The 25,357-nt window shown below is 42.9% G+C and overlaps 1 protein-coding gene across 4 annotated transcripts in view; it reads left to right on the top strand.

The window, feature by feature from the left end:
* LOC135514422 (semaphorin-6A-like) overlaps window positions 1-25,357 on the top strand; it is a 95,225-nt gene that overhangs the window by 34,810 nt on the left and 35,058 nt on the right. For all 4 annotated transcript variants that reach the window (XM_064937906.1, XM_064937908.1, XM_064937907.1 and 1 more), the window contains exons 2-7: window positions 7,452-7,595; window positions 8,023-8,140; window positions 19,629-19,689; window positions 20,314-20,376; window positions 20,841-20,942; window positions 23,685-23,775. In XM_064937906.1, coding sequence (XP_064793978.1) covers window positions 7,496-7,595; window positions 8,023-8,140; window positions 19,629-19,689; window positions 20,314-20,376; window positions 20,841-20,942; window positions 23,685-23,775 — 535 coding nt within the window. In that variant the 5' untranslated portion in view covers window positions 7,452-7,495. The remainder of the gene's footprint in view (window positions 1-7,451; window positions 7,596-8,022; window positions 8,141-19,628; window positions 19,690-20,313; window positions 20,377-20,840; window positions 20,943-23,684; window positions 23,776-25,357) is intronic.

Below are 25,357 nucleotides of genomic sequence, written 5' to 3'. Positions count from 1 at the left end.
AGCATGATTACAAGAATGGCATACATCAGAGAAGAAGACGGAGCTCTATCAGAGGAGGTAGATAATTGGATCAGAAGGGAAAAGTCGTCTGGTACCAAGCCACCTTATCTGTAATCATTTTCCCTTCTGCCCGCCGTCTCAGTATCAACCCGCTCCAGATTGATTAAGTTGTGTGGCCTGTATCATCTTGCGTGATTGGCAGCACTGGGAAAGGTTCTGATATTTAAATGTGTAACCTCGTTCTTTTTGGGGCCAATCTTTAAAGCACCAGCCTTCATAAATGATTTTCCAGGCAGAGTGAAGAAGCATCTTGCACCGCGGACCACATTTTGCCGCTCCGCATCGGGAGATGAAGAGAGCAGGAGACATGAGAGTGTGTTATATGACACATGGTATTCAATACTGTTTGCTGTGCAGTGCTGAAGCTCCCTGGACAGTAGCTGACCCTGTGTTGTCAGTGACCGTCTTGGTTATGTTTACTTTGGCGACGCTCCTGTGGAAAACGCCAAGCCTGCCCTGTTTGGTTCAGTTCAAGACATCCACCTCAGGATGTATTGAAAGGCCTCAGTGGTACAGTACTGTCAGATCAGGAAAAAAATCATTGTTTCAGTTTGCTAGAAATTCTCCTCATCTGTAATGTGCAGATCAGTGCTATTGGACTTGAAAGAGAGCCTACAAAGTGTTTACTCAGCCAAGGATCGCCTAATTGTTGTTTTCGATCATCTTTAGAATTAATTTCCCCTTGTTGGACAACAGTGAGCAGCAGTGCCAGTCATTATAATGTGTCTTGATCAAGAGGTATACTGTACACTACAAACCAGGCTAATGAGAGGCGGAATGAATTGTGCAAGAGGCTGCAGTTTTACGGGCTCCTAACCAATTGTGCTATTTTGTGTGTTTTTTGTTGTTGCGTTGTTTGTAATTTATTTTGTACATAATGTTTCTGCCATGGTCTCTTAGCTTCTGGATATCAGAACAGCGATTAATCACCTCAAACTGGATGAAAATTGTTTTCTTAACGAGGCGGACGTGAAGGATTTACTCCAGATACCGGATCAGACCCAAATCCCTGTCATTCACATGAAGAGAAGCTGCCGATACACGGGAATGCAGGTCTGTGTGCCTTGTGAGAATTTGTTGGCGAGTGTGTAACCCGCCTCTTTCATCAGTCCTATTGGCCAACCTGCAATCATTGGAGAATAAACTGGATGAGCTCCGTTCAAGACTATCCTACAAACATGACATTCAAAACTGCAACATCTTATATTTCACGGAGTCGTGGCTGAACGACCACATAGATGATATGCAGTTGGCTGGTTTTTCCGTGCATTGGCAAGGCAGAACAGCTGCCTCCGGTAAGACAAGGGTTGGCGATCTGTGTCTATTTGTCAATAATAGCTGGTGCGCGAAATCAAATATTAAGGAAGTCTCAAGGTTTTGCTCCCCTTAGGTAGAGTAACTCATGATGATGAGCTGTAGACCACACTATTTTTTCACACTATTTTTTCATCTATATTTTTCATAGCTGTCTATTTACCACCACAAACCGATGCTGGCACTAAGACTGTACTCAACCAGCTGTATAAAGCCATAAACAAACAATTAAATGCTCATCCAGAGGTGGCGCTCCGAGTGGCTGGGAACTTTAATGCAGGGAAACTTAAATATGTTTGACCTCATTTCTACCAGCTTGTTTCATGTGCAACAAGAGGAAAACAACTCTAGACCACCTTTACTCCACACACAGAGACACGTACAAAGCTCTCCCTCACCCTCCATTTGGCAAATCTGACCATAATTCTATCCTCCTCATTCCTGGTTACAAGCAAAAACTAAAGGAGGAAGTACCAGTGACTCGCTCAATACGGAAGTGGTCAGATGATGCAGATTCTCAGCTGCAGGACTGTTTTGCTAGCACAGACAGGAATATGTTTCGGGACTCATTCGATGGCATTGTAGCCTAGTGGCGGCAGGGTAGCCTAGTGGTTAGAGTGTTGGACTAGTAACCAAAAGGTTGCAAGTTCAATTCCCTGAGCTGACAAGGTACAAATCTGTCATTCTGCCCCTGAACAGGCAGTTAACCCACTGTTCCTAGGCCATCATTGAAAATAAGAATTTGTTCTTAACTGACTTGTCTAGTAAAGGTTAAAATTAAATTGAGGAGTATAACACTTCAGTCACCGGCTTCAAGAATGACGAAATTTGGCTTGCCACCTAAAGCACACGCCGCCTGGTACAGCAACTGCACCACCCACAACTGGTGCGGTCTGCACAACGTATCACCGGGTGCAAACTACCTGCCCTCCAGGTCACCTACAGCACCCGATGACACAGGAAGGCTAAACAGATCATCTAGGACAACAACCACCCGAGCTACTGCCTGTTCACACCGCTACCATCCAGAAGCTGGACTGAGAGACTAAAAAAATTGCTTGTATGTCAAGGGTATCGGACTGTTAAACAGCCATCACTAACACAGAGAGACTGCTGCCTTCATACAGACTTAAAGTTATTGGCCATTAATAACAAATGGATCACTAGTCACTTTATTAATGCCACTGTAATAGTGATGTTTACATATCTTGCATTACTCATCCCATATTTATATACTGCATTTTATACCATCTATTGCATTTTGCCTATGTCGCTCGGTCATTGCACATCCATATACTGTATTTATATGTACATATTCTTATTCCATCCCTTTACTTAGATTTGTGTGTATTAGGTAGTTGTTGTGGAATTGTTAGATTACTTATTGATATTGCTCCACTGTCTGAACTACAAGCACAAGCATTTTGCTACACTCGCTATAACATCTGCTATAACATCTGCTAACCATGTGTATATAACCAAGAAAATGTGATTTGTTTTAAGTGCATCGATGACGTTGTCTCCCAGTGACCGTACGTACATACCCCAACCAGAAACCATGGATTACAGGCAACATCTGCACTGAGCTAAAGGGTAGAGCTGAAGCTTATAAGAAATCCCACTATGCCCTCAGACTAACCATCAAACAGGCAAAACATAAATACAGGACTACTGAATCCTACTACACCCGCTTCGACACTCGTCAGATGTGGCAGGGCTCAATGCTGTTCATTGACTACAGCTCAGCGTTCAACACCATAGTGCCCTCAAAGTTCATCACTAAGCTAAGGATCCTGGGACCTCTGCAACTGGAGCCTGTACTTCCTGACAAGCAGCACCAAGGTGGTAAGGGCAGGCATCAATACATCTGCCTCGCTTGCGTGGCCAAGCACGACTCCAACACCATCATTAAGTTTCCCAACGGTGGTAGACCTGATCACCAACAACGATGAGACAGCCTATAGGGAGGAGGTGAGAGACCTGGAAGTGTGGTGCTAGGACAACCTTTCCCTCAACATGCTATTTGATTTTTTACTTTAGTTCATGTAGTAAATATTTGTCTTAACTCAATACCCCATAATGACAAAGCAAAAACTGGTTTGTATAAATACATTTTTGCAAATGTATTACAAATAAACATGGAAATATCACATTTACATAGATATTCAGACCCGATTACAGCATCGAGTCTTCTTGGGAATGATGCTACAAGCTTGTACTTGGCAGGTTTCTCCCATTCTTCTCTGCAGATCCTCTCAAGCTCTGTCAAGTTGGATGCCGAGCGTTGCTGCATAGCTATTTTCAGGTGCTGCCACCACCATGTTTCATCGTAGGGATGGTGCCAGGTTTCCTCCAGACGTGATGCTTGTCATTCAGGCCACAGAGTTCAATCTTGGTTTCATTAAACCAGATAATCTTGTTTCTTGAGAGTCTTTTGGTGCCTTTTGGCAAACTCCAAGTGTACTGTCATGTGCATTTTACTGAGGATCGGCTTCCGTCTGGCCACTACAATAAATACCTGATTGGTGGAGTGCTGCAGAGATGGTTGTCCTTCTGGAAGTCTCTCCAATCTCCACAGAGGAACTCTCTGTCAGAGTGACTATTGGGTTCTTGATCACCTCCCTGAAGGCCCTTCTCCCCCTGATTGCTCAGTTTGGCCAGGTGGCCAGCTCTAGGAAGAGTCTTGGTGGTTCCAAACTTCTTTCTTCTTTTAAGAAAATTGGAGGCCACTGTGTTCTTGGGGACCTTCAAAGCTGCAGACATTTTGGTACCCTTTCCCAGATCTGTGCCTCGACACAATCTGTGTCGGAGTTCTATGGACAATTCATTCAAACTCATGGCTCGGTTTTTCCTCTGACGTGCACTGTCAACGGTTGGACCTTATCACCTTATCACAGGTTTGTGCCTTTCCAAATCATGTCCAATCAATTGAATTTAGCACAAGTGGACTCCAATCAAGTTGTAGAAACATCTCAAAGATGATCAATGGAGAGAGGATGCACTTGAGCTCAATGCCAATTCTCATAGCATAAAGTCTGAATACTTATTTAAATGAGGTATTTCTGTTGTTGTTTTTTTATACATCTGCAAACAATTTGAATAACCTTTTTTCGCTTTGTCATTAATGGGGTATCGTGTGTAGATTGCTGTGGAATTGTTTTTATTAATCCATTTCAGAATAAGGCTGTAACGTTAAAAAAAATGTGGACAAAGTCAAGGGGTCTGAATACTTTTCGAAGGCACTGTAGGGTTACCGTAGGGTGTATAGTAAGGTGTCAAATTATTATTGTGTTTATTATACTCTACTAATCAAGCATTGATTGACTGAATAAGCAGCAGTTCGTGGAAACTGGCTGATCATTAGCTTCCACTGCTTTGGCATCCACCCTGAGGTCTCCCTCCATAGGATATTGGAACACAACACTTTATTTGCCCCATCATCAGATAATAGATGCCTTCAGTGGATCCTTCTCACCCTGGGTGGAGCTGTTCAGTCCAGAAGCCTCTCTCTCTCTTCACTACTTTACTCAGTGCTGGGTGTTGTTAGTGTGGTGTGTTCCTGTGTTCACACCACTGTGTACAGTCCATGTCTGGTCTTGCCAGGCTGATGTCAGGGCTATTCCCACCCTGCGAGAGCTGCAGAGGCTAGTGTAAATGACCTAACTGTCAGTCAGTCACCACTGAACTGTTTATCTGTTGGACTCTCATTGGGGCTTCAACCACTACCACTGCTGCACATCTGCAGTTATTTTGTTAAATCCCAGCCTCCTCCTTGCCCATTAGACAACTCGATGGGTAGTGTAGGGTATGCTGAATGAGTAGGTGTTTAATGGTAGACATGCCACATCTCAGGACTCTGAACAAGATAAACACGCGCAGGAGCTGTATTTTCATGGGGCCCTCTCGTGAACGTTGTAGATGAAATACATGTCTGTTATTGTTCATGGTCGCCGCATGTCCCTTGCTGACATGTTGACAGCAAAGATAATATTGTTGGTAATAAGGCTGGTAATGTATTTATGGACGAACTTCTGGGTGTTTGGGACTATGGGCCTAAACCTGGATTGGGTGTGTATCACTCACAGTGGAGCGGTAGTAATTCCTAGCTATGGCTAGAGCATGGCAACATTTCTTCACTCTGAGAGGGTTCTCTTGTTGTTTAGTATTTGCTGCTGGCTCTCTGCCAGTGTTGGTCTTGATTAGCCCGCCATTATGTTCCACAAAAACAAGAGACACGTTATAATTTAAAGTGTGTGTATAGGGTGTAAGCTTTCAGAATGTCCACATGTATTAGTACTTACAGTAAGAAAAATACCAGACACCTCTGTGCTTTGTTTGTGGTCGTTTTCAGCAGGGATTTTGAGGGATTCTATACTTCAACCCCCCCATTTGGTTCGGAGGCAAAATAATAATTCACTCTGAAAGTTTGCACATGTGTAATCATTCATCTCAGTCAGTAGTCAGAAGCAGAGAGATGTCATCAAAAGAGCATTTGACACCAAGACTGAACAGACTGAAACAATTTAGTTGCCACAGTGACTGCAATTCAGCAAAGACCACATTTCCCTGGGTTTAGTCGTGTGTGTCGGAAGGTAATGAAAGGGCTTTGAAGAGCACGCTGTAGTTAAATAATTTTGTGCTCAATTTCTTTTCGCTATTATATGATGCCCTGTTGGTTGGTTTTGATGTGACGAAGAGATTGGTTGTGAATTGAGCTCCTCTGTCCTGTGACATGATTTATGACGACTAAGATTAACTATCAAACATTAATTTGTCAGAAAGAACTGTCTGCAGTTAGGAGGCACAACAATGCCGCATTGTGCCCTGTAGTGTCTAAATTAGAAATGATAAAGCTGTTTTCTGGAACATCATAATCGATTCAGCTCCCATGTATCATTTCATAGTATATTATTCAGTTAGCAATTCTGTGTTACTTTTCTATGTTTGTTGGCTCTGTCGACTCCATTTGTCATTTACAATAGACAGTTCCATAGGAACACTGGCATGTCTCCTGCCCCATCCTGCTTATCAATCAATTATTGCTCGACTTCCTGGTCAAGGTTCATTAAACAAAACAGCCCCCATAGTGGTATATGTACAGAATCTCATATTGGTTTGAAAAAGGAAAATGCACAGGGCTAACAGAGATTCCAAGGGCTTATACCCAGGCCTTCTGTCTATTGTTGTGCCAGCATGTCTATAAAGTAGGTGAGGTGAGGGAAAAAATAGCCTAAGCGAGAAGGAAATTCAACAACCAAGGTCGTTCCCTTGGTTTTATTTGTATTCTCCTCGCTGTTAAAGTGAATCTCCCAGTGAATAATGTTTTCACTCTCTTTCTGAATGAGATCCACAGGAGCATGGAGAGAACCCCCCCCCCCCCTCTATCCCCCCTCTCTCTCTCTCTCTCTCTCTCTCTCTCTCTCTCTCTTTCCCTCTTTTTCTACTCCAACGAACAATACAGAGCCAGTGAACAAATGTGCTGGGGATAAACAACTTTTATCATACAACCCCCCAAAAACATCTACCATTTGACTCAGGATAAAAGGTCTCTGAATTAAATGCTTATACTCGATTAGATTAACGCTGCAGTAATTGTCAGGGTTGATTTATTGAGGTAATTTGTTGCCACAACACACAAGAAACATCAGCATGTTCACGGGCTGATGTAAATACAGTTAGCAATCAGGGGCCAACTCTTAGATGCTGATAATTATGTACAAAAAAATGGTGCTGCCCTATTAAGTCTGCCCCGACACCAGGATCCAATCATAGAAGCTCTCCTATTAATTCAGCATATTGGCCAGGATGCAGTCCAGTAGAACTACCACTCCTGATGCTGATCAGTTAATCACAACAGGTCTACTTCAATAAGACCCAGCCTGCCATCGTTCTTTGAAGCATATTACCCTGCTAATCCAATTGTTGTTTGATTACTTGCAATGCAGCTCTCTTGATGTATATATATATATATATATATATATATATATATATATATATCTGACAGATTGCATCGTCTATGAAAATCAGATGCTTTAATTGTTTCATAATCTTTTTTCTTCTCTGTCTTCTCTTTGCAGGCTAAAGTAAAGAAGTTATCGAGGAAGGAACCAGCAGTGCTACAATGAGGTCTGAGGCCTTGTTGCTGTATTTCATGCTACTGAAGATTGCAAGGGCTGGCTTCCCAGAAGACTCTGAGCCAATCAGTATTTCACATGGCAACTGTGAGTACCCCGAGCTGTTTCCAACTCCCCCCAAACACCCTGCTATCCAACCACCACCACCCTCTACCCCCCCTCCCCTTTCACTCTGAGTGCTTTTGGAAGGTAGAATGTAGTTTGGTGCCCAGGGAATAAAAAAAAATAGGAGTTAAAGCAGAATCTGAAACTGAGCCCACCCTACATCAAAGGATAATCCTGTATTTTCCTGTTGGGGCTTTCATGCAGTGTGTGATAGTGTAAATACCATATGAGGCTAAGATAGGTTTATTGAGCTTCCTCTCTGTTTGGGTAGACTCTATATTCCTCCCAGCCATGCATCCTCCAGCAATCTCCATCAACCTTTCTTTCTATCAGGATTTTTTTAAACATATTGCCTTGCGTGGGGGGGGTTGCTTCTGATATTTATTGTTTTTGTTCCCCCGTCTCACAGATACAAAGCAGTATCCGGCTTTCTTTGGACACAAACCTGGAAGAAACAATACACAACGGCACAAACTGGATATCCAGCTCATCATAATAATGAACCGAACGTTGTATATCGCCGCCAGGTCAGTTCCTGCCCCTTTTCTCGCAGACCACTAGCTCTCATATCGGTTCGAGTTTTTGATATTCCCCACAAAGTCATATCAGATGAGATTACAATGAATTGGGAATATGTGATGCTATTTTAATCCAATAATGTGAGGCCGTTCCTTGTGTAATGTCAGGTAATTTCATTGTACTCTATGTGAATGTTATTTTGATTTCATTATTGAATTGTATTTGGGTGGAGCAGGGTGAAGTAGCATTATTAATAATAATAATGATTTTGTACATCCCATTTCTGTTTAAGTGGATACGCACACAAAGAAATGGTATAAAATGTAAAGTTAAATTAAAGTTAAAATGTTCAGTTAAATTAAAATCAACTAGATTCAAATCCACGGAATACAATTCCATTGATTTAATGTAAATCAATAAAAAAATTTTTTTTAATGTGTGTGTCGAAGAGACTTAAAAAAAGACACAGACTGGTATCTTTCGGCAGACATGGGTGCACAGCGGATAAACTATATTCTCTTTTAAGTATGATACTGTTTGTGGCTATTTCTCTTTGTATTATTATTGTATCTTATTATTATAGTCCATCAGTCTTGCTGTAAAAGTTCTTCCAAGCACCTCAAAGAACTTTCTTGCAACCTTGTGGCCCCACTGAACAAAGGATATAAATAAAGGGTCTAGGGCTGAAACTGAGGTTGTCTGACGGAGATGCCAGAGTCTGCATCAATAGTTTTCTCCATGGGGAAAGGATATTGATTTAATTTCATTGTGTATCATTCTTTTTCTGAAACTCAAATGTACTAATCAAATCAAATCAAAGTTATTTATATAGCCCTTCGTACATCAGCTGATATCTCAAAGTGCTGTACAGAAACCCAGCCTAAAACCCCAAACAGCAAGCAGTGCAGGTGTAGAAGCACGAGCTTGCTTGGACATGGAAAAAATATAATAATAGACCTTACATGTTACAATGTGAACAAAGCCACAGCATTCTCCACTGCATTGGAGGATACAGATGATACGGATCTGTGTCTTTTTTTGTATCAGCCCAATTACATAGTAGATTGATTGGATGCTTTTGAAAGCAACAATGGGTTGCGTTGTTTTCTGAAAGCGCAACAAAATAAGTGGCCATTGAAGCCTGGTTTCTAAGTAGCAGGACTGTTTAACACATCTGTGGTCATTAAGGAGGTGTTGGGCGCTTTGGAGTCCTAGCCTTTGGTCTGACTGCTGCCTCCCACCTGCTCCATACCAGGCCTGGGAGAAATGAGAAAGGGAGGGTTTTATTAGTGGGGGTGGCTTGAGGACAACAAGGTGTGTCTCTCAGTAGCGTATTTAAAGGAGACAGGAATTCCAACGGACACATGGCGAGGGGGGAATGTGACACAGGGATTGTTGGAATTGCTGTCGTTGAGAAGAGTAGATGGATTATAACTGGGAGAAATGTTTGAATCGATAGAATTATGTCACTGAAGCAAAGTGGACACCGAGATTGCTGAGCACAAACAGATATTAACAACTAGATGACCAACAGTATAAAGCAAATAGTTGGATGGTCATTGCAAGAACAGAATTCAGAGTAAGTCAACAGGCCAACCGTACAAACCATACAATGAAAACTTGACCTAATCAGATCTCAGTTGAGGCCCATAAACTGCCTTTACACAGGCAGACCAATTCAGATTATTTTTCCACTAATTGTGACTCACCACCTTCGGTCTTATGTAGCAAAATTGTTAATGTTTTTTTGTTTTTTTACATTGGACAAAAGTAGAGACTCAGAGCTACAAAATGGTATATCATACATAGCATTTTTGAAGAGCAAAGGGAAAGCATTTCTACTTTGAAAGTTGATACACTCACTTTTTGAGAAAAGGGCCTTTGAATGTTTTGGTACCTACTAGAGAGCTCTCCTTTGTCTACACCCATTCAGCATTGTCTACACCCATTCAGCATTGTTCACGCGCTCTTAAGCCAGCCCCACCCATCTCTTTAAGGATTCACATGAGGTCATGTGCTAAACAGTGAGTAGTGTAGTAAAGATCAAGACTAAAAGTGGCATTAGGCTCCAAAAATGAAAAATTAAAGAAAAAATATTAGATGATGATTATCCAGACACACTTGTCTAAATTGACGTGAAAGAAATGCTTTAACCACCAGCCGCATCCAGTGGTGAAAAAGTACTAAATTGTCATACTTGAGTAAAAGTATAAAATGTCATATTCCTTATATTAAATCAGACGGCACAATTGTATTTTTGTATTTTTTTTATTGACGGAAAGCCAGGGGCACAATGTCCTTCAGTATCAAAAGTAAAAATATAAACCATTTCAAATTGCTTTACATTAAGCAAACCAGACGGCACAACTTTATTATTTTTAGTTGATGGAGTGCCAGGGGCACGCAATTGTGTTTAGTGAGTCTGCCAGATCAGAGGCAGTAGGGATGATCAGGGATGTTCTCTTGATACGTGTGAATTGGACAATTTTCCTGTCAAAATGTTACAAGTACTTTTGGGCGTCAAGTGTATGGAGTAAAACATGCAGAATTTTCTTTAGGAATGTAGTGAAGTAAAAGTTGCCAAAATTATTAATAGTAACGGAATGTACTAATTCAACAATAAAATACTTAAGTAGTACTTTCAAGTATTTACTTAAGTGCCTTCATACCAGTACATTAGCATACTTTATATACTGTTACACATGCACTTATCACATATTATTCCATACATAAGTTAAGGCCATGCAAACTGAATTGAAACCTGAGTGAGGTGCACATGTACAGTACATAAACAGGGGCATGCGCCACATATTTATGTGCTGGACACTTGATACGATCACATGATATTGTTGTGGTATGTCACAAAATCATGTTATGACCACACATATCAATATTCAGTTTATATATCAATATTTTGCTGTCTGGCTATGTGGATTGTCTCTACAGAAGGTGTAAACGGTACAGCCAAATGGTTACTTGCATAGTAGCAATATCAGAAATAGATAGTGTCAACACAAATACAATATACAGTATGTACAAGAACAATATCAATAACGATATCAGTGATAGACGAGGTAGTTATATGCATGCAATCAGGGATAAAGTGGCTGAGAAGCAGGATTTCAAAAAAATAGTAGCAGCAGTGTATGGCGTGTGTGGTAGGAGAGTGTCATGTGAATAGAGGCACTGCAGATAGTGCCGATGACTGGTCCAACCACACATGAAGGGAATCTATATTCGGAGAGCCTGTTTCTGTCCTGTCATTGACGTTGGTGCAGGGCATGTGATGTCCATAGCCTCTTCGTTGCAAAACTCCCTGATCTTCTCAAAATGATAGTTTGTCTAGCTGTGTCCAGTCCAGGTGGTGATTTTACAGGCAGACCATCTATGAGAGGAAGGATGTCAGCATTGCACAGCAGCTGAAACCTGGTCCTGACAGTCCAAACGCTCCTTGTGGATAACACCAGGCTCCAGAGTGTTGAATCTGTAAAACAGGGAATAACAAAAACATTCTGAAGATATTACAACCTTGCACAACATTAATTCACCTCCCAAGCTTAGATAAGAATAACCTCATACAATGAAAATTATTTTTTACCTGAAGTACTGGTACTGCTTGATCTGTGGCAGCGGCCTGATGTACGGAGTCAGGTGTTGTTGCCAGCCATAGCTTTCCACCAGCACCGTACCATCCTCCAGTTCAACCAGCTGTGGGATGTTGACCCCTGCCACAGTGCCGTCCTTCACAACACCAGCAATCTCAGACAAAGTGTTCACACTGGTCTTTCTGAAGCGCTGCTTGATGAGGCCGAAGCACCACTGCCGTTATCACAATTCAGGTCCACACATGTTTTCCCAACTCCGTAGTTGGTGAAGAAATGGTGCATGTAATTGATGACTGCGCTGGTGCCTTTGGTTGTGCCAGCTCTCTTATTGTGGACTGTATGACTGGTGGATTCGAGTCAGGCGTGTTCTACTGATTGATGCTGAAAGACAAATTCCAGATCCAAATATATTAGCATTAATATACACTGCTCAAAAAAATAAAGGGAACACTAAAATAACACATCCTAGATCTGAATGAATGAAATATTAAATACTTATTAAATACTTTTTTCTTTACAGAGTTGAATGTGCTGACAACAAAATCACACAAAAATGATCAATGGAAATCAAATTTATCAACCCATGGAGGGTCTGGATTTGGAGTCACACTCAAAATTAAAGTGGAAAACCACACTACAGGCTGATCCAACTTTGATGTAATGTCCTTAAAACCAGTCAAAATGAGGCTCAGTAGTGTGTGTGGCCTCCACGTGCCTGTATGACCTCCCTACAACGCCTGGGCATGCTCCTGATGAGGTGGCGGGTGGTCTTCTGAGGGATCTCCTCCCAGACCTGGACTAAAGCATCCGCCAACTCCTGGACAGTCTGTGGTGTAACCTGGCGTTGGTGGATGGAGTGAGACATGATGCCCCAGATGTGCTCAATTGGATTCAGGTCTGGGGAACGGGCGGGCCAGTCCATAGCATCAATGCCTTCCTCTTGCAGGAACTGCTGACACACTCCAGCCACATGAGGTCTAGCATTGTCTTGCATTAGGAGGTACCCAGGGCCAACCGCACCAGCATATGGTCTCACAAGGGGTCTGAGGATCTCATCTTGGTACCTAATGGCAGTCAGGCTACCTCTGGCGAGCACATGTAGGGCTGTGCGGCCCCCCAAAGAAATGCCACCCCACACCATGACTGACCCACCGCAAAACCGGTCATACTGGAGGATGTTGCAGGCAGCAGAACGTTCTCCACGGCGTCTCCAGACTGTCACGTATGTCACATGTGCTCAGCGTGAACCTGCTTTCATCTGTGAAGAGCACAGGGTCTGGTAAATGAAAAACGTCCTGCACGGTGTTGGGCTGTAAGCACAACCCCCACCTGTGGACGTCGGGCCCTCATATCACCCTCACGGAGTTTGTTTCAGAACGTTTGAGCAGACACATGCACATTTGTGGACTGCTGGAGGTCATTTTGCAGGGCTCTGGCAGTGCTCCTCCTGCTCCTCCTTGCACAAAGGCGGAGGTAGCGGTCCTGCTGCTGGGTTGTTGTCCTCCTACGGCCTCCTCCACATCTCCTGATGTACTGGCCTGTCTCCTGGTAGTGCCTCCATGCTCCGCACACTACGCTGACAGACACAGCAAACCTTCTTGCCACAGCTCGCATTGATGTGCCATCCTGGATGAGCTGCACTACCTGAGCCACTTGTGTGGGTTGTAGACTCCGTCTCATGCTACCACTAGAGTGAAAGCACTGCCAGCATTCAAAAGTGACCAAAACATCAGCCAGGAAGCATAGGAACTGAGAAGTGGTCTGTGGTCCCCACCTGCAGAACCAGTCCTTTATTGGGGGTGTCTTGCTAATTGCCTATAATTTCCACCTGTTGTCTATTCCATTTGCACAACAGCATGTGCAATTTATTGTCAATCAGTGTTGCTTCCTAAGTGGACAGTTTGATTTCACAGAAGTGTGATTGACTTGGAGTTTCATTGTGTTGTTTAAGTGTTCCCTTTATTTTTTTGAGCAGTGTACAATAGATGTGAAATGACGTTCTGAGATATCACAACACACAGTTCACACAGGTAATGTTAGCTACTGTAGCTAGCCAGACATCTAACATCAGCTGGCTCACTAACAGCAAGCTTTAACTAGTAATAGAAAACAGATTGTCATAGCTAGCTAAAGTTAACCAATAGGTTCAATGTTAGCTAGCAAACATTAGGCTAAATCCAGCGATGCAAAATGGCATTCTGAGAAAACATCACTAACGTTACATACCCCTCATACACATAAGTTAATGTTAGCTAGCAAGCCAGCCACCAAACCTCAGCTAACGTTAGCTAGCTAACAGCAAGTTTTAACTTGGGATCTGTCGTTTAGACATGTTACGTTAACGTTAGCTAGCTAAAAAATTAACTATAATCCCAATCCATAGAGTAACGTTACTAGCAATACAAACCGATTGTCATAGCAAGCTAAAGTTAAACAAATAATGTTAGGTTTAATGTTAGTTAGCAATCCAGCCAGCCATCGAACTCCAGCTGGCTAGCTAACAGCAAGCTTGCAATGAAAATAACTTTCTGACAAAATTAGAAACGTATAACGTTAATATCTGAATACTTAACTAGATTCCTACCGGTATACATGGATGAACGCTTTACAAAACACAGTTTTTTACATTTAAAAAAATACGTTCAAAAGGCTCTCATGTGAAGTCGTGATGCGTAGTTTCCTGAATCGGGTCACAATTGGTCTTTTGACCAATCAGATCCGCTCTTTTGCCAGAATTGGGCTGCCGGTGTATAGTCATAACCCAGTGAAATGTGTCTGTTGTGGGACAGTGTTGAGGGCCCAATGCTGTGGGTCCAGTGTTATGGCCATTATGCCATGCCTGAAGACCAAAAATCTCAGTGTGCAGCCTGCAGATGGTCAGTGGAAACCGTGTCCAAAACCAAACTCCGTTTCAGGCCATTTTGTGAATGGTATAAATCCTTTTGGTTCTTGTTTTACGATAGCAATAACACCACAAGCTCTTTTAGCAGCAGGACATGCATACGTATCCACTGCCAAAATTATAAATAGACGAAAGTGTCTTAATCTGGAGAAAAAATGTAATCTTTGGCAATGCTGGAGCTCCAACATATGCTGTAATTGACATTATTTGGTCTTTTTGGGAGTAGTTTTAAACAGTTATCTTGATTAGGTCATTCTCTTTAGTCATTTGTGGCTTGTAATATGTTAATTCTTCCATAGTTATGCATTCAGTTCATGTCTGTTGTGGATTGGTTTAATATTCTGTATAATTTTCTCAATTCCTTTTTATTAAAGACATAATCCACATGCCAGGATATTACACGTTTATCTCCTTTGAATCAGTCATGTTCTTTGACTAGCTGTTAGTCTAATATCTTAATGGGAAGAAAACCAAATTGTTTACTTTTGAGTAATATCTTTTTAGTCTATTTTATTTTGATTTATGTAACCTTTATTTAACTAGGCAAGTCAGTTAAGAACAATTTGTGTCATAGGCCTATCTAGTAATTCTCATGGTGATGAGCAATGACATTATGAGATAGCTGTAATATTTGTCTACTTTAATTTACCATATTTCTAAGCTAAAGTATGCATACATCAATGTTGTCATAAATTCTAATAAAACTGGGAATTCATGTCACCACCCAGTGTGCACAAGATGTTGAAAATACATATTTCCACGTCTTTTCAACCAAAAATATTTATGTTCAACGTGTGTTCATAGGGCAGTCTGGCTCCTTCTGTGCACTGCCCATTCTCAGCCTGGCATCGGTTGTCAGAGGCCTACTCCCTGCTGTATGTTGAGTGTGTTCTTGTGGTGCTGCTGTGTGGGTGTGTGTTTGCTAGCCCTGTCCAGGGCCGACTCTGTGATCAGATGAAGAGCAGACACTGAGGCTTAGCCCAGACTTAAGCTCTGTTCTGATGTCTGCCCGCAGAGACGATCAACCGGCCACTGCTAGCCTGCCAATAACAGCCAGCAGGTACCCCAAGACCCAGGTCATGCCGCATGCTGGGCATAGTCACCATTCCCTGCCCTCAACTCCCGCTAACCATGGCAACGGCACCCACCCTCTGTTTACGCCCCTCAATAAGGGTGGGAATGGTAAAGTCTGCCTGCGTGCATGTGAAAGCATGTCCCCGGTCCTCATGAAAACCCTGGGTATCTTTGGGCTGCCCCACTGGAGGCGCATGGGTCTAAATTATTCTAGTCGCCATCAAATCCTGTTAAAGCCTGTTAATGATGCGGATTACACTTCCTCTGCCTCTCAGAATCAGGCCGTAATTTTTTCCACTGCAGTGTTCTGCCTGTACAAAATGTAAATAAGACTCGGCCAGAAGGACAGCCAGAAAATACTCAATGAGGCTCCTCTTTAAGCCACTCCTGAGTGTAATCGTGCCCATTTTTCTCTCTCCCCTCCCATACACTTGTGTTGGGATGTGAGCGAAACAATGTACAATGCCCCCCTACCACACATAATCTAGTTATGAAGAGGGTGGAATATGGGGAGGGGGGTGTTCCATTTGGAGGCGATAGGTGTGGGATGCATACTAATCAGGGCCCCCTTTCTGCCGTCCGAGCGCGAGATTGTTTCACAAAGGGTCACCAGATGGACCGCACTGGCCTGCAGTTCCCCCCAGAAGAAACGGGGTGTTATGAAAACGACATTCCCTAGCACAAAGCCCCTCTGTTCTCATGGTTGGATGTCCAAGTCCTCCTCTTTCCCCCTCGACACACCAAAGCGTTACTTTCAACTTTCAATGTTTAGAGCCGTGCAGATATTTACATACCTTCCATCCAACTCACATTTTTACGCCCCTATTTTCGGGAAGTACAGAGCCCACTCCGCAGTGATTAATATCACATAAAAAAACAGGTTGTGCGAGCCCTGAATGCTGATTGGCTGAAAGCCGTATTACTGTATATCACACCGTATACCATGGGTATGACAAACAATGGTTATATATTTGAATAAGGCACCTTGGGTGTTTGTGATATATGGCCAATATACCACAGCTAATAAACTGTACCATGGAAATTTAGAAGATGTATTTTAGAAGTTACACTACCACATAGAGCGCAGTGGAGATGAGAGGTGATCTGGCCTGCTGTATATTTAAGAGCTCAACCATATATTTAGTGGAGGAAATGAATGGGGACTTGATCTGACATGAGCCCAGGTGCAGACAGTGTTTGACTGCTGGTGTTGACACAGAGACAGCTCCAGCATTGTCCTGCCAGGATGTTTGCATGACGCTTGGCTTGGCTCTGTCTTATCTCTGCTGGAGCTCTGCTCTGATTCGACTGCTAGAATCACTAGGCTCTGAAACACTGGCCACATCACCAGGAGGGAGCAAATGATTGTAAATATGGACTTTTTGGAACAATGTCTCCAATTTGGATCAATTAGGCAAAGCATGTGGTGGAGAGAGAATCCAGAGAATCTTAATGAAGAACATTTTGAGGAGGATGTCTGTGGCCTGAGCTTGAATCAGATTTTTGTCGCAGCTGTGCAGTGCAATTATTTGCCAGTGCAGATAAGAGTGAACTTTCTCCCAGAAAGAAGATACTTTTGTATATATAGTGTATGTGGACACCCCTTCATATTAGTGGATTTGTCTATTTCTGCCACACCTGTTGCTGACAGGTGTATAAAATCGAGCACACAGCCATGCAATCTCCGTAGACAAAAATGAAGAGCTCAGTGACTTTCTAGTGACACAGTCATAGGATGCCACCTTTCCAGCAAGTCGGCCCTGCTAGAGCTGCCCCGGTCAACTGTAAGTTGTCTAGGAGCAACAATGGCTCAGCCGCGGTGGTAAGCTATACAAGCTCACACAACGGGATTGCCGAGTGCAGAGAGAGAGAGAGAGAGAGAGAGAGAGAGATAGAGAGAGAGAGAGAGAGTGGAGCTTCTCCAAATGCTACGCTCTCAAGATTAACGATTTAATTTACGACGTAGCGCTGATAACATAACTTAGTCAGGTTTTATCCTCTTGGACAGGTATTCCCAAACCAAGGACACGTGCAATGCCGTCGGGGGTACGCCAAATAAAAATATATATACATTTGGGTGAGTTTTTTTTCTTGACTGAGTAGCCTCGTTTCACTGCAAAATTCAAATTAAACCATATAGTGTTCAGCGAATTTACAACACAATGTCAAATATAGATAGCCGAGTCAAATAATTAACATCCAATCACATTAACCTAGTTTCTCACACGACTGACCTATCTGGGTGATGTTTTTCTCGCCTGGTTGATCTGAGTTTACGATTACAGGGACTCTCCGCAACTATATTCATTGTGCGGGACAAAATTGAGGCTATGATTAAGAAGTTGAAGCTCTACTCTGTCTGCATTGTCAAGGACAACACACAGGTCTTTCCATCATTGTACAATTTTTTTGTGTGCAAATTAACTCAAGCTTACAGACAATGTCAAATGTGATAAACCGAAGCACCTGAGTGAGTTGGGTGCGCAATTACACAGGTACTTTCCCAAAACAGATGACACAAACAACTGGATTCGTTATCCCTTTCATGCCCTGTCTCTAGTCTCCAGTCCACACACCGATATCTGAACAAGAAAGCTTCATCGAAATTGCAACAAGCGGTTCTGTGAACATTTTATCAGAAGCCACTGCCAGATTTCTGGATTGGGCTGCGCTCAGAGTATCCTGCCTTGGCAAATCGCGCTGTTAGACACTGATGCCCTTTGCAACCACATACCTACGTATGTGAGAGTGGATTGTTGGCCCTCACTAGCATGAAAACTAGATGCAGGCACAGACTGTGTGGAAAATTATTTAAGACTGAGATTCTCTCCAATACAACCCAACATTGCAGAGTTATGTGCATCCTTTCAAGCACACACTTCTCATTAACCTGTGGTGAGTTATTCACAATTTTTGAAAAACAAATAAGGTTTTATATGTAAGATGGTTAAATAAAGAGCAAATTATTGATTATTATTATATTATTATTTGTGCCCCGGTCCTATAAGAGCTCTTTATCACTTCCCACGAGCCGGGTTGTGACAAAAACTCACACTCAATCTTATGTTTAATAAATGTATCGTATAGTGTGTGTGTGGCAGGCTTACAATGATGGCAAAAAAACGACATTTGAGAGTGCGCTGACCCTGGTGCTAGAGGTGGTACGTGGCTGGAGGTTGAACATTTGAAGCGGTACGGGGCTATTAAAAATTTGGGAACCACTGCTCTAGGAGATGCCGGAGTCTCAGGAAACTCATTGAAGTGGATTAATTTCAGAATTGCTGTTCCTCCAGACTCCAGCAAACTTCTGTGCAGGTTGAGAGTCATAATCAAAGCCCAAGTCAGACAGCGTCTGTTACAGACTTTGATTAAAACTACATTCACACATTCGTCTCTAAAAAATGAATCTCAAAAGTGGTTGCAGCGTTGAGCACGGTCACCTTTCCCTCCGCAAACAAGCCTGTCAATCACTCTCAGAGCCTTTCTTCACGGTCAGTAAACACAGTCTGGCAGAAAGGTAGTTAACTCCTGAGTTTATGTGTTCCATATGCGGGTAGGAAAGTCTGGATTACCAGTGAAACGCATAGGTCTTGTCTGCGCTTTAATGAGTGTTAGTATAGATTTCCTATGGCTGAACATAATGCTTAATTGACCTGAACAGCATCGAATGACTTGGCAAAACCCCCACCCCCCACAAACCTTTCCCATGAACAAAGAGGCTTTTGTCTGGGCGGCAGCAGCACTGTAAACTTTTGTTGACTGCTTCTGTCTGACAGAGTAAATAGCCCCTTTGTATATTTTTATTTTTTGCCAGTTTGAACAAAGTTTAGACAAATATGAACTGTTTAAGATTTACTGGTGTAGAAATGGTTGAAATGTTGTTGTTGAGTGCCTCTCTTATTTCCTCTCTTTCAGGGATCACATATACACGCTGGATACAGACACCGCCAACTCCGAGGAGATCTTTTTCAACAAGGTGAGTATTTTTGGGGGGGAAGACGTGTTGTTCTGCGCCGTCCTCCGGGTGACCATACCGAACACTCGCCTAATTACCTGGCGGACCGTCCTGTCCAGTCCCTCCCCAGCGGCTTGCCTGGCTTGAGACACGGCAACGCCGTGACCCCACTAAGCACGTTATCCTATCAGGCACCAACCCACATGCGTCATTGCTGGTCAGCAGGACGGGGCCAAGAGAGAAACCTGAGATGTATGGACATATGTAACAACCTCCAACCTCAGTGTCTCCTCAGTGTCTGTGTGATCCACCTAGTTGGGGCAAATAATAAGAGCAAGCCGCAAAGAGACTGAGACAGAGAGATTGATCACTGAGAGCCTGTTTAGCAGTAGTCTTTAATCAGTGGCCAGGCTCCAAACACTAACACTGCACTGTAGCTGTAGTAGAGGCTACTCTGCTGTGGATTGGCAGCTCGCTGGCTTCAGAGCAGCCTTGAGAGGACCCACAGGGCACAAGCAGAGTGCAGCCAATCGTGCGAGGTGACTGCCTGGTGCTCCGGGCCGGGCTCTGGCTCTCTTGAGGAATGATGACCATGGTAACTAAGCAGAGATCTCAGTTGATTCCCCATCAATTTACTCTCCACAGAAACTGACATGGAAGTCCAGACAGGCAGATGTGGACACCTGCCGAATGAAGGGGAAGCACAAGGTACAGACTACTGATCTACTTATTCTCCCTCTCCTCGATGTACTGAAGGTCACAGAATACATAATATTAACTAGGGCCAGGAGGTTTTCTTGACCATGGGACCTTCCCAGGAAAATGCATGTGCATATTCATTTAAACCTACTTATGCCATCTCAGAATGCCTTGCTGTCTCAAATGCTTCTATATGAATACTCTATCGTGAAATGAATATTTACCTGTTGTTTTTTTATTATGGCATGGACAAATCCACCCATTTCCTTTATTGTGTAATTCATGTTATGTTTTCCGTGCATTTGACATTCTCATCAAATAATATACTGTACAGTTAATAGCATTCCAGGAACGTAAACTAGTCAGTTGCCATCATTCATTCCTTTGAACGTAGCTGTCAATGTCGTTTCGCTCTCGTTTCTATTCAGCACAAGAATGAGACAATTAACATTTTCTTCCCCTTTCTCCCCAAGGATGAATGTCACAATTTCATCAAGGTCCTCCTGCAGCAAAACGATGACACCTTGTTTGTGTGCGGAACAAATGCTTTCAACCCCTCCTGTCGAACTTACAAGGTACAGCTCCCATTGCTCCCTACTACCCATGCTCTAACTTCACCTGTTAAGAATATGCCACCAACACAGTGCTGTATTTCACCAATATGGGTACGACGTAAAGGAGAAGATGTGTGGAGAGATGGACAATGATGGATTACTTTCAAAAGCCCATGGTCAGATCTGTCCCTTTTTCTACGTGTAGTTTGCCATGTTTCATTTAAAAGCAGGTAAACCTATGTTGACATGGAGGCATAGCAGTTATATTGAAATAAGATGCTCTAATCAAGACAGGCGGCCACCTCAGTTGTCAATGCATTTTTGGAATAGTTTCAAGATTTGGCTTTGGCTTTGGCAGAATTATTAAGCCTTCTTTAGAGAGGAGCACCATCTGATTAAGGCAGCCCCCCGCAACTCTCTGAATCAGAGGGGTTGGGTTAAATGCGGAAGACACATTCAGTTGAATGCATTCAGTTGACTAGGTATCCTCCTTTCCCCTTATATGTCATCCTTAGGAAATATATCTCTAGAAGGCAGTTGTTGTTGGCATGTTGGGAAATAAATTGGTGCCACAGTAGACTTGATTTGAAGGTGTTGTTGAGAGACATCAGGGATTTGTTGTTTACTGCTGAACAAGACTCTTTGCTTCATTGGGTTTTTGGTTTCAACGAAGCACAGAAAAGGCTTGTGTTCTCACTTGAGCATTCTTTAGAGAATGCAGAATTTATGCCCAAATTTTATAGGCATGGTTAGTTTTACAGTTCCTCTGCTCCCATTTCAGACCCTTTTAATTGTTATTGCTGGTATATTGTCTGCGAAAAGCTGACATCCTCACTGACATACCGTAACACTTAACGAGTGGCGCTGTAAAATGTGTAAACGTTATGAGGAAGAGGTGAAATGAACAGGCTGTGCCTGTCGGCTGTGGGCCGTTGGCAGGCTCTCCCAGCTGACCGATTCCAGGCTTTTGAGGTGCATCCACTCCTCAATGCTCAGCCTGGTTTTGATTTAGGGGGAGAGAGTATGTGTGCGCATGCATCCACCTTGGCTACAGTTTGCCTCACCATCTCGATGACCTGACAGGCCTGAAAAGAGCTTCTGTTTCGGGGCCAACCTCATCCCACATTAATCAGAGCCACGGGGAGGGGGGAAGGCTATACAAATGTTGCTGTCAATGGCAGCTACATCCCATGCCCCCACACACCCCCCACACACACTCCTGAGGGCCGCTCAGACAGACACCTTGGCAGCCATGGGCCGCTCCCCTGAGCTAAGGCCCAGCTCGTGCAATAAAGCCTCCCTCCCTAGCTGCTTGATATTCTATGGGTGTCCATTACGTCACATGTTGCCGGGCGGAGCAGGGGAACAGTCCTGAGAGGGCCCAGGTGATATGGATCAGCCATGGTGTAAAGCCTCAGCCCTCGCCCGACGGGCAGCAGAGAAATAGAGTGTGACTGTCTCAGTGGGAGAGTCATTGCACTGAAATTGTGCACACTATGATTTCCCATAGCAGTGATAAATCCTATAGGATAGCAACATAAATATTCAAGGCCCCTTTCCACTGTGGAAGCAACCACCTGAAGGCCATGCTAGAGATGTCCTTATTTTCTATTTGTATTAATAATTTTCATATCGGGCCTTAATTATTGAGTTAATTAATTAATTAACATCCTCAAGGTTAGGTATAGCTTTCCATGTTTCTAATTGTTCATGGAAAAATAAAAGAATGTCTTCAGGAGCAAGAACATCATTGTGTATCCCCTTTCTCCTTGCTGTTTTATAGTGGATTGACCTCATATGTCTCCCAATTGCCTTGGAGTCTCTTCCTCCTATTCAAATGGCAGGAATATATCACTGACAGAGATCCAAGCCCACAGTAGACAGAGGTCATTGTCACTGTGAAATTAAACAGGCAGAAAGGGGGCCTCCCTCCCTCCACCAATGCTGCAGCAGAACCCAGTCCAAGTAACAGATAGTCCAAGAGACTCAGGCATAGTGCCTCAACACCCACAGTGACAGCATAGTGCATCAACACCCACAGTGATACAGTTGAAATGAGTGCCCTCAGACTAGCTACGCCATATCTTTAATAGAAAATAAATGTAATTGGAATTTCCTGTCTCAAAAAATGTGTATCCTTTAAAGGGTCTCTGTTTATACAATTATTCATATCTTGATAGCCGAGAGAAAAATCCACTGCTGGTGTTAGTTGTCTTAATAAAAGGTCATGAGTAATTTTCACTGCCAAAACAGCTTCGTCTATTTCTCTGGCAGGGTTTGCTGCACTTAGTGAGAGTGTGTGTGACCTTTTTAGTGGCCAGATGATAGCTGTTTCCACCGAGACAGGAATAGAAAATAAAATAACCTGTTTAGAGACCAAAAAGGGCAGTGTAAGCACTTCGCCTTTCTTGGCAAGCTGCAGTCTTTGTCAAGAGTATGCTAACTTTGTTAGCATACAGCGATCTTGACCTCAGCTTATGCCCCTTATGAAAGACCCATGCCTACTGGGGATGACACGGGTACCCATGTGGGAGGTAACTAACCTTTCACCCGGATATGATACTCAGCCACTGCCACTACTGCTGCAATGTTGTGTGAAATATGGTGCCATATTTAACACAATAACGTCATTTTCCAATGAGGATAGGGTTGGGTTGGGGTTTGGATGGGTTGGGTTGGGTTGGGTTGGGTTGGGATGGGATGGGGTGACTGGTAGCTTTTGGGTGGATTTTCCTCTGACCTTCTTCCCTTCCCCCACTGTAGATGGACACCATGGAACATCTAGGGGAGGAGATCAGTGGGATGGCACGGTGCCCATACGATGCCAAACACTCTAACATCGCCCTGTTTGCGGGTGAGAGACCATAACTAATTTGTTACTGGAATGTGGATGTGGCCTGGGAAAATATAGGGTACACTTTAGCCTAATGACGTAGCCTTTTAAAGCTCGTATTACCACAGTATATATATTATGTTGAGTGTGTAATGTACTGTGTTTATTTTGTATACAGCAGAACCATTGGCGATCAGTGCCGTTTAATATGAGGGAGAACGATTGTTTTTTCATGAGCATGGCCTTATTTCTATTACAGCATATCGGATGACTTTCATTCATACTCCATTCACCCAGTTCAATGTAACAGCGATAGGTTTAGGCTACTACATGATACTCAAATTTTCTCTATACCCATTATGAGGTTTCTACAACCTAGCCTTTGAATGAAAGTTTACAATGTAGACGCACACAGGTCGAGAGACAAATTTGAGTTCACAGACAGTGACACATGGACAGACATTGACATTCAATACCACCTTGCACACTCTTGCCTGCATCTAGCTGATATAGAGTGTAATCATTAGTCCAAGAGTTGCACACAGGAGTTTCTATTGGACAAATTCAGGTATGTTTATCCCCATTTTGTTCCATTTGCTTCCATTTAAGAAACGTTTTTCAACAGAATCGGTGGAATGAATACACCTCTGATCACGCGTTAACACAGTTCACTTTGATAGCAGCCACTTTGTATTTCTTGCCTCATCGATGCGCTATACTCCACTCACCTCTTCTCTTGCCATGCTTGTGTGACAAGGCGAAAAAACCTTTCCAAGCCAAATCTCTACACACAGCCTGCATCATTGTCACCATATTATCTAAAGTAACGTCATAGTCAGCATAGCTAATAGAACTAATGCGTTAGTAAACCCACGACAATCATGCAGTAACTTTACAATGTACAGTCAGTAAGCAGTTACACTGGCAGGCCCGGTGGCAATAAATTAGTAAAACCAAAAGCTTACCTTGACTTGGAAGAGTTCCAGTGTTGGAAAGTCATAGCCAGCTAGCTAACATCGTATCACTCTGTTTGAGCAGGGTGTTTCAGTAGGCTAAACTAACTAGCTGCATTTGCTAGCTAAGTACCTTCATTTTGGAAGATATGAATTTGTTAAAAACTGTTCAACTATTGTCTTTCTCTCTTTGAGTCAACTACTCACCACATTTTATACACTGCAGTGCTAGCTAGTTGTAGCTTATGCTTTCAGTACTAGATTCATTCTCTGATCCTTTGATTGGGTGGACAACATGTCAGTTCATACTGAAATAGCTCTGGTAGGTTGGAGGACGTCCTCTGGAAGTTGTCATAATTACTGTGTAAATCTATGGAAGGGAGTGAGAACCATGAGCCTCTTAGGTTTTGTATTGAAGTCAATGTATCCAGAAGAGGATGGAAGCTAGCTGTCCTCCGGCTACACAAGACTTTGCAAATAAATTATTTGGTGACGTGACAGGACAAGAGAGGTTTAGTATAGGTTTAGCTAAAAATGAGAACTTTTTAAATGTTTAGCCATTTTAAAATTTTATGAAATTCACTGAGGAGGATGGTCCTCCCCTTCCTCCTTTGAGGAGCCTCCACTGAGCAGTACTGTGTGTCTAAGAC

This window comes from Oncorhynchus masou, chromosome 25 (assembly GCF_036934945.1).
Source record: "Oncorhynchus masou masou isolate Uvic2021 chromosome 25, UVic_Omas_1.1, whole genome shotgun sequence".
In the NCBI taxonomy this organism is placed as follows: Eukaryota; Metazoa; Chordata; class Actinopteri; order Salmoniformes; family Salmonidae; genus Oncorhynchus; species Oncorhynchus masou.
Note: the sequence above shows the minus strand (reverse complement) of the source record. Positions and strands in the feature narration are given on the sequence as shown.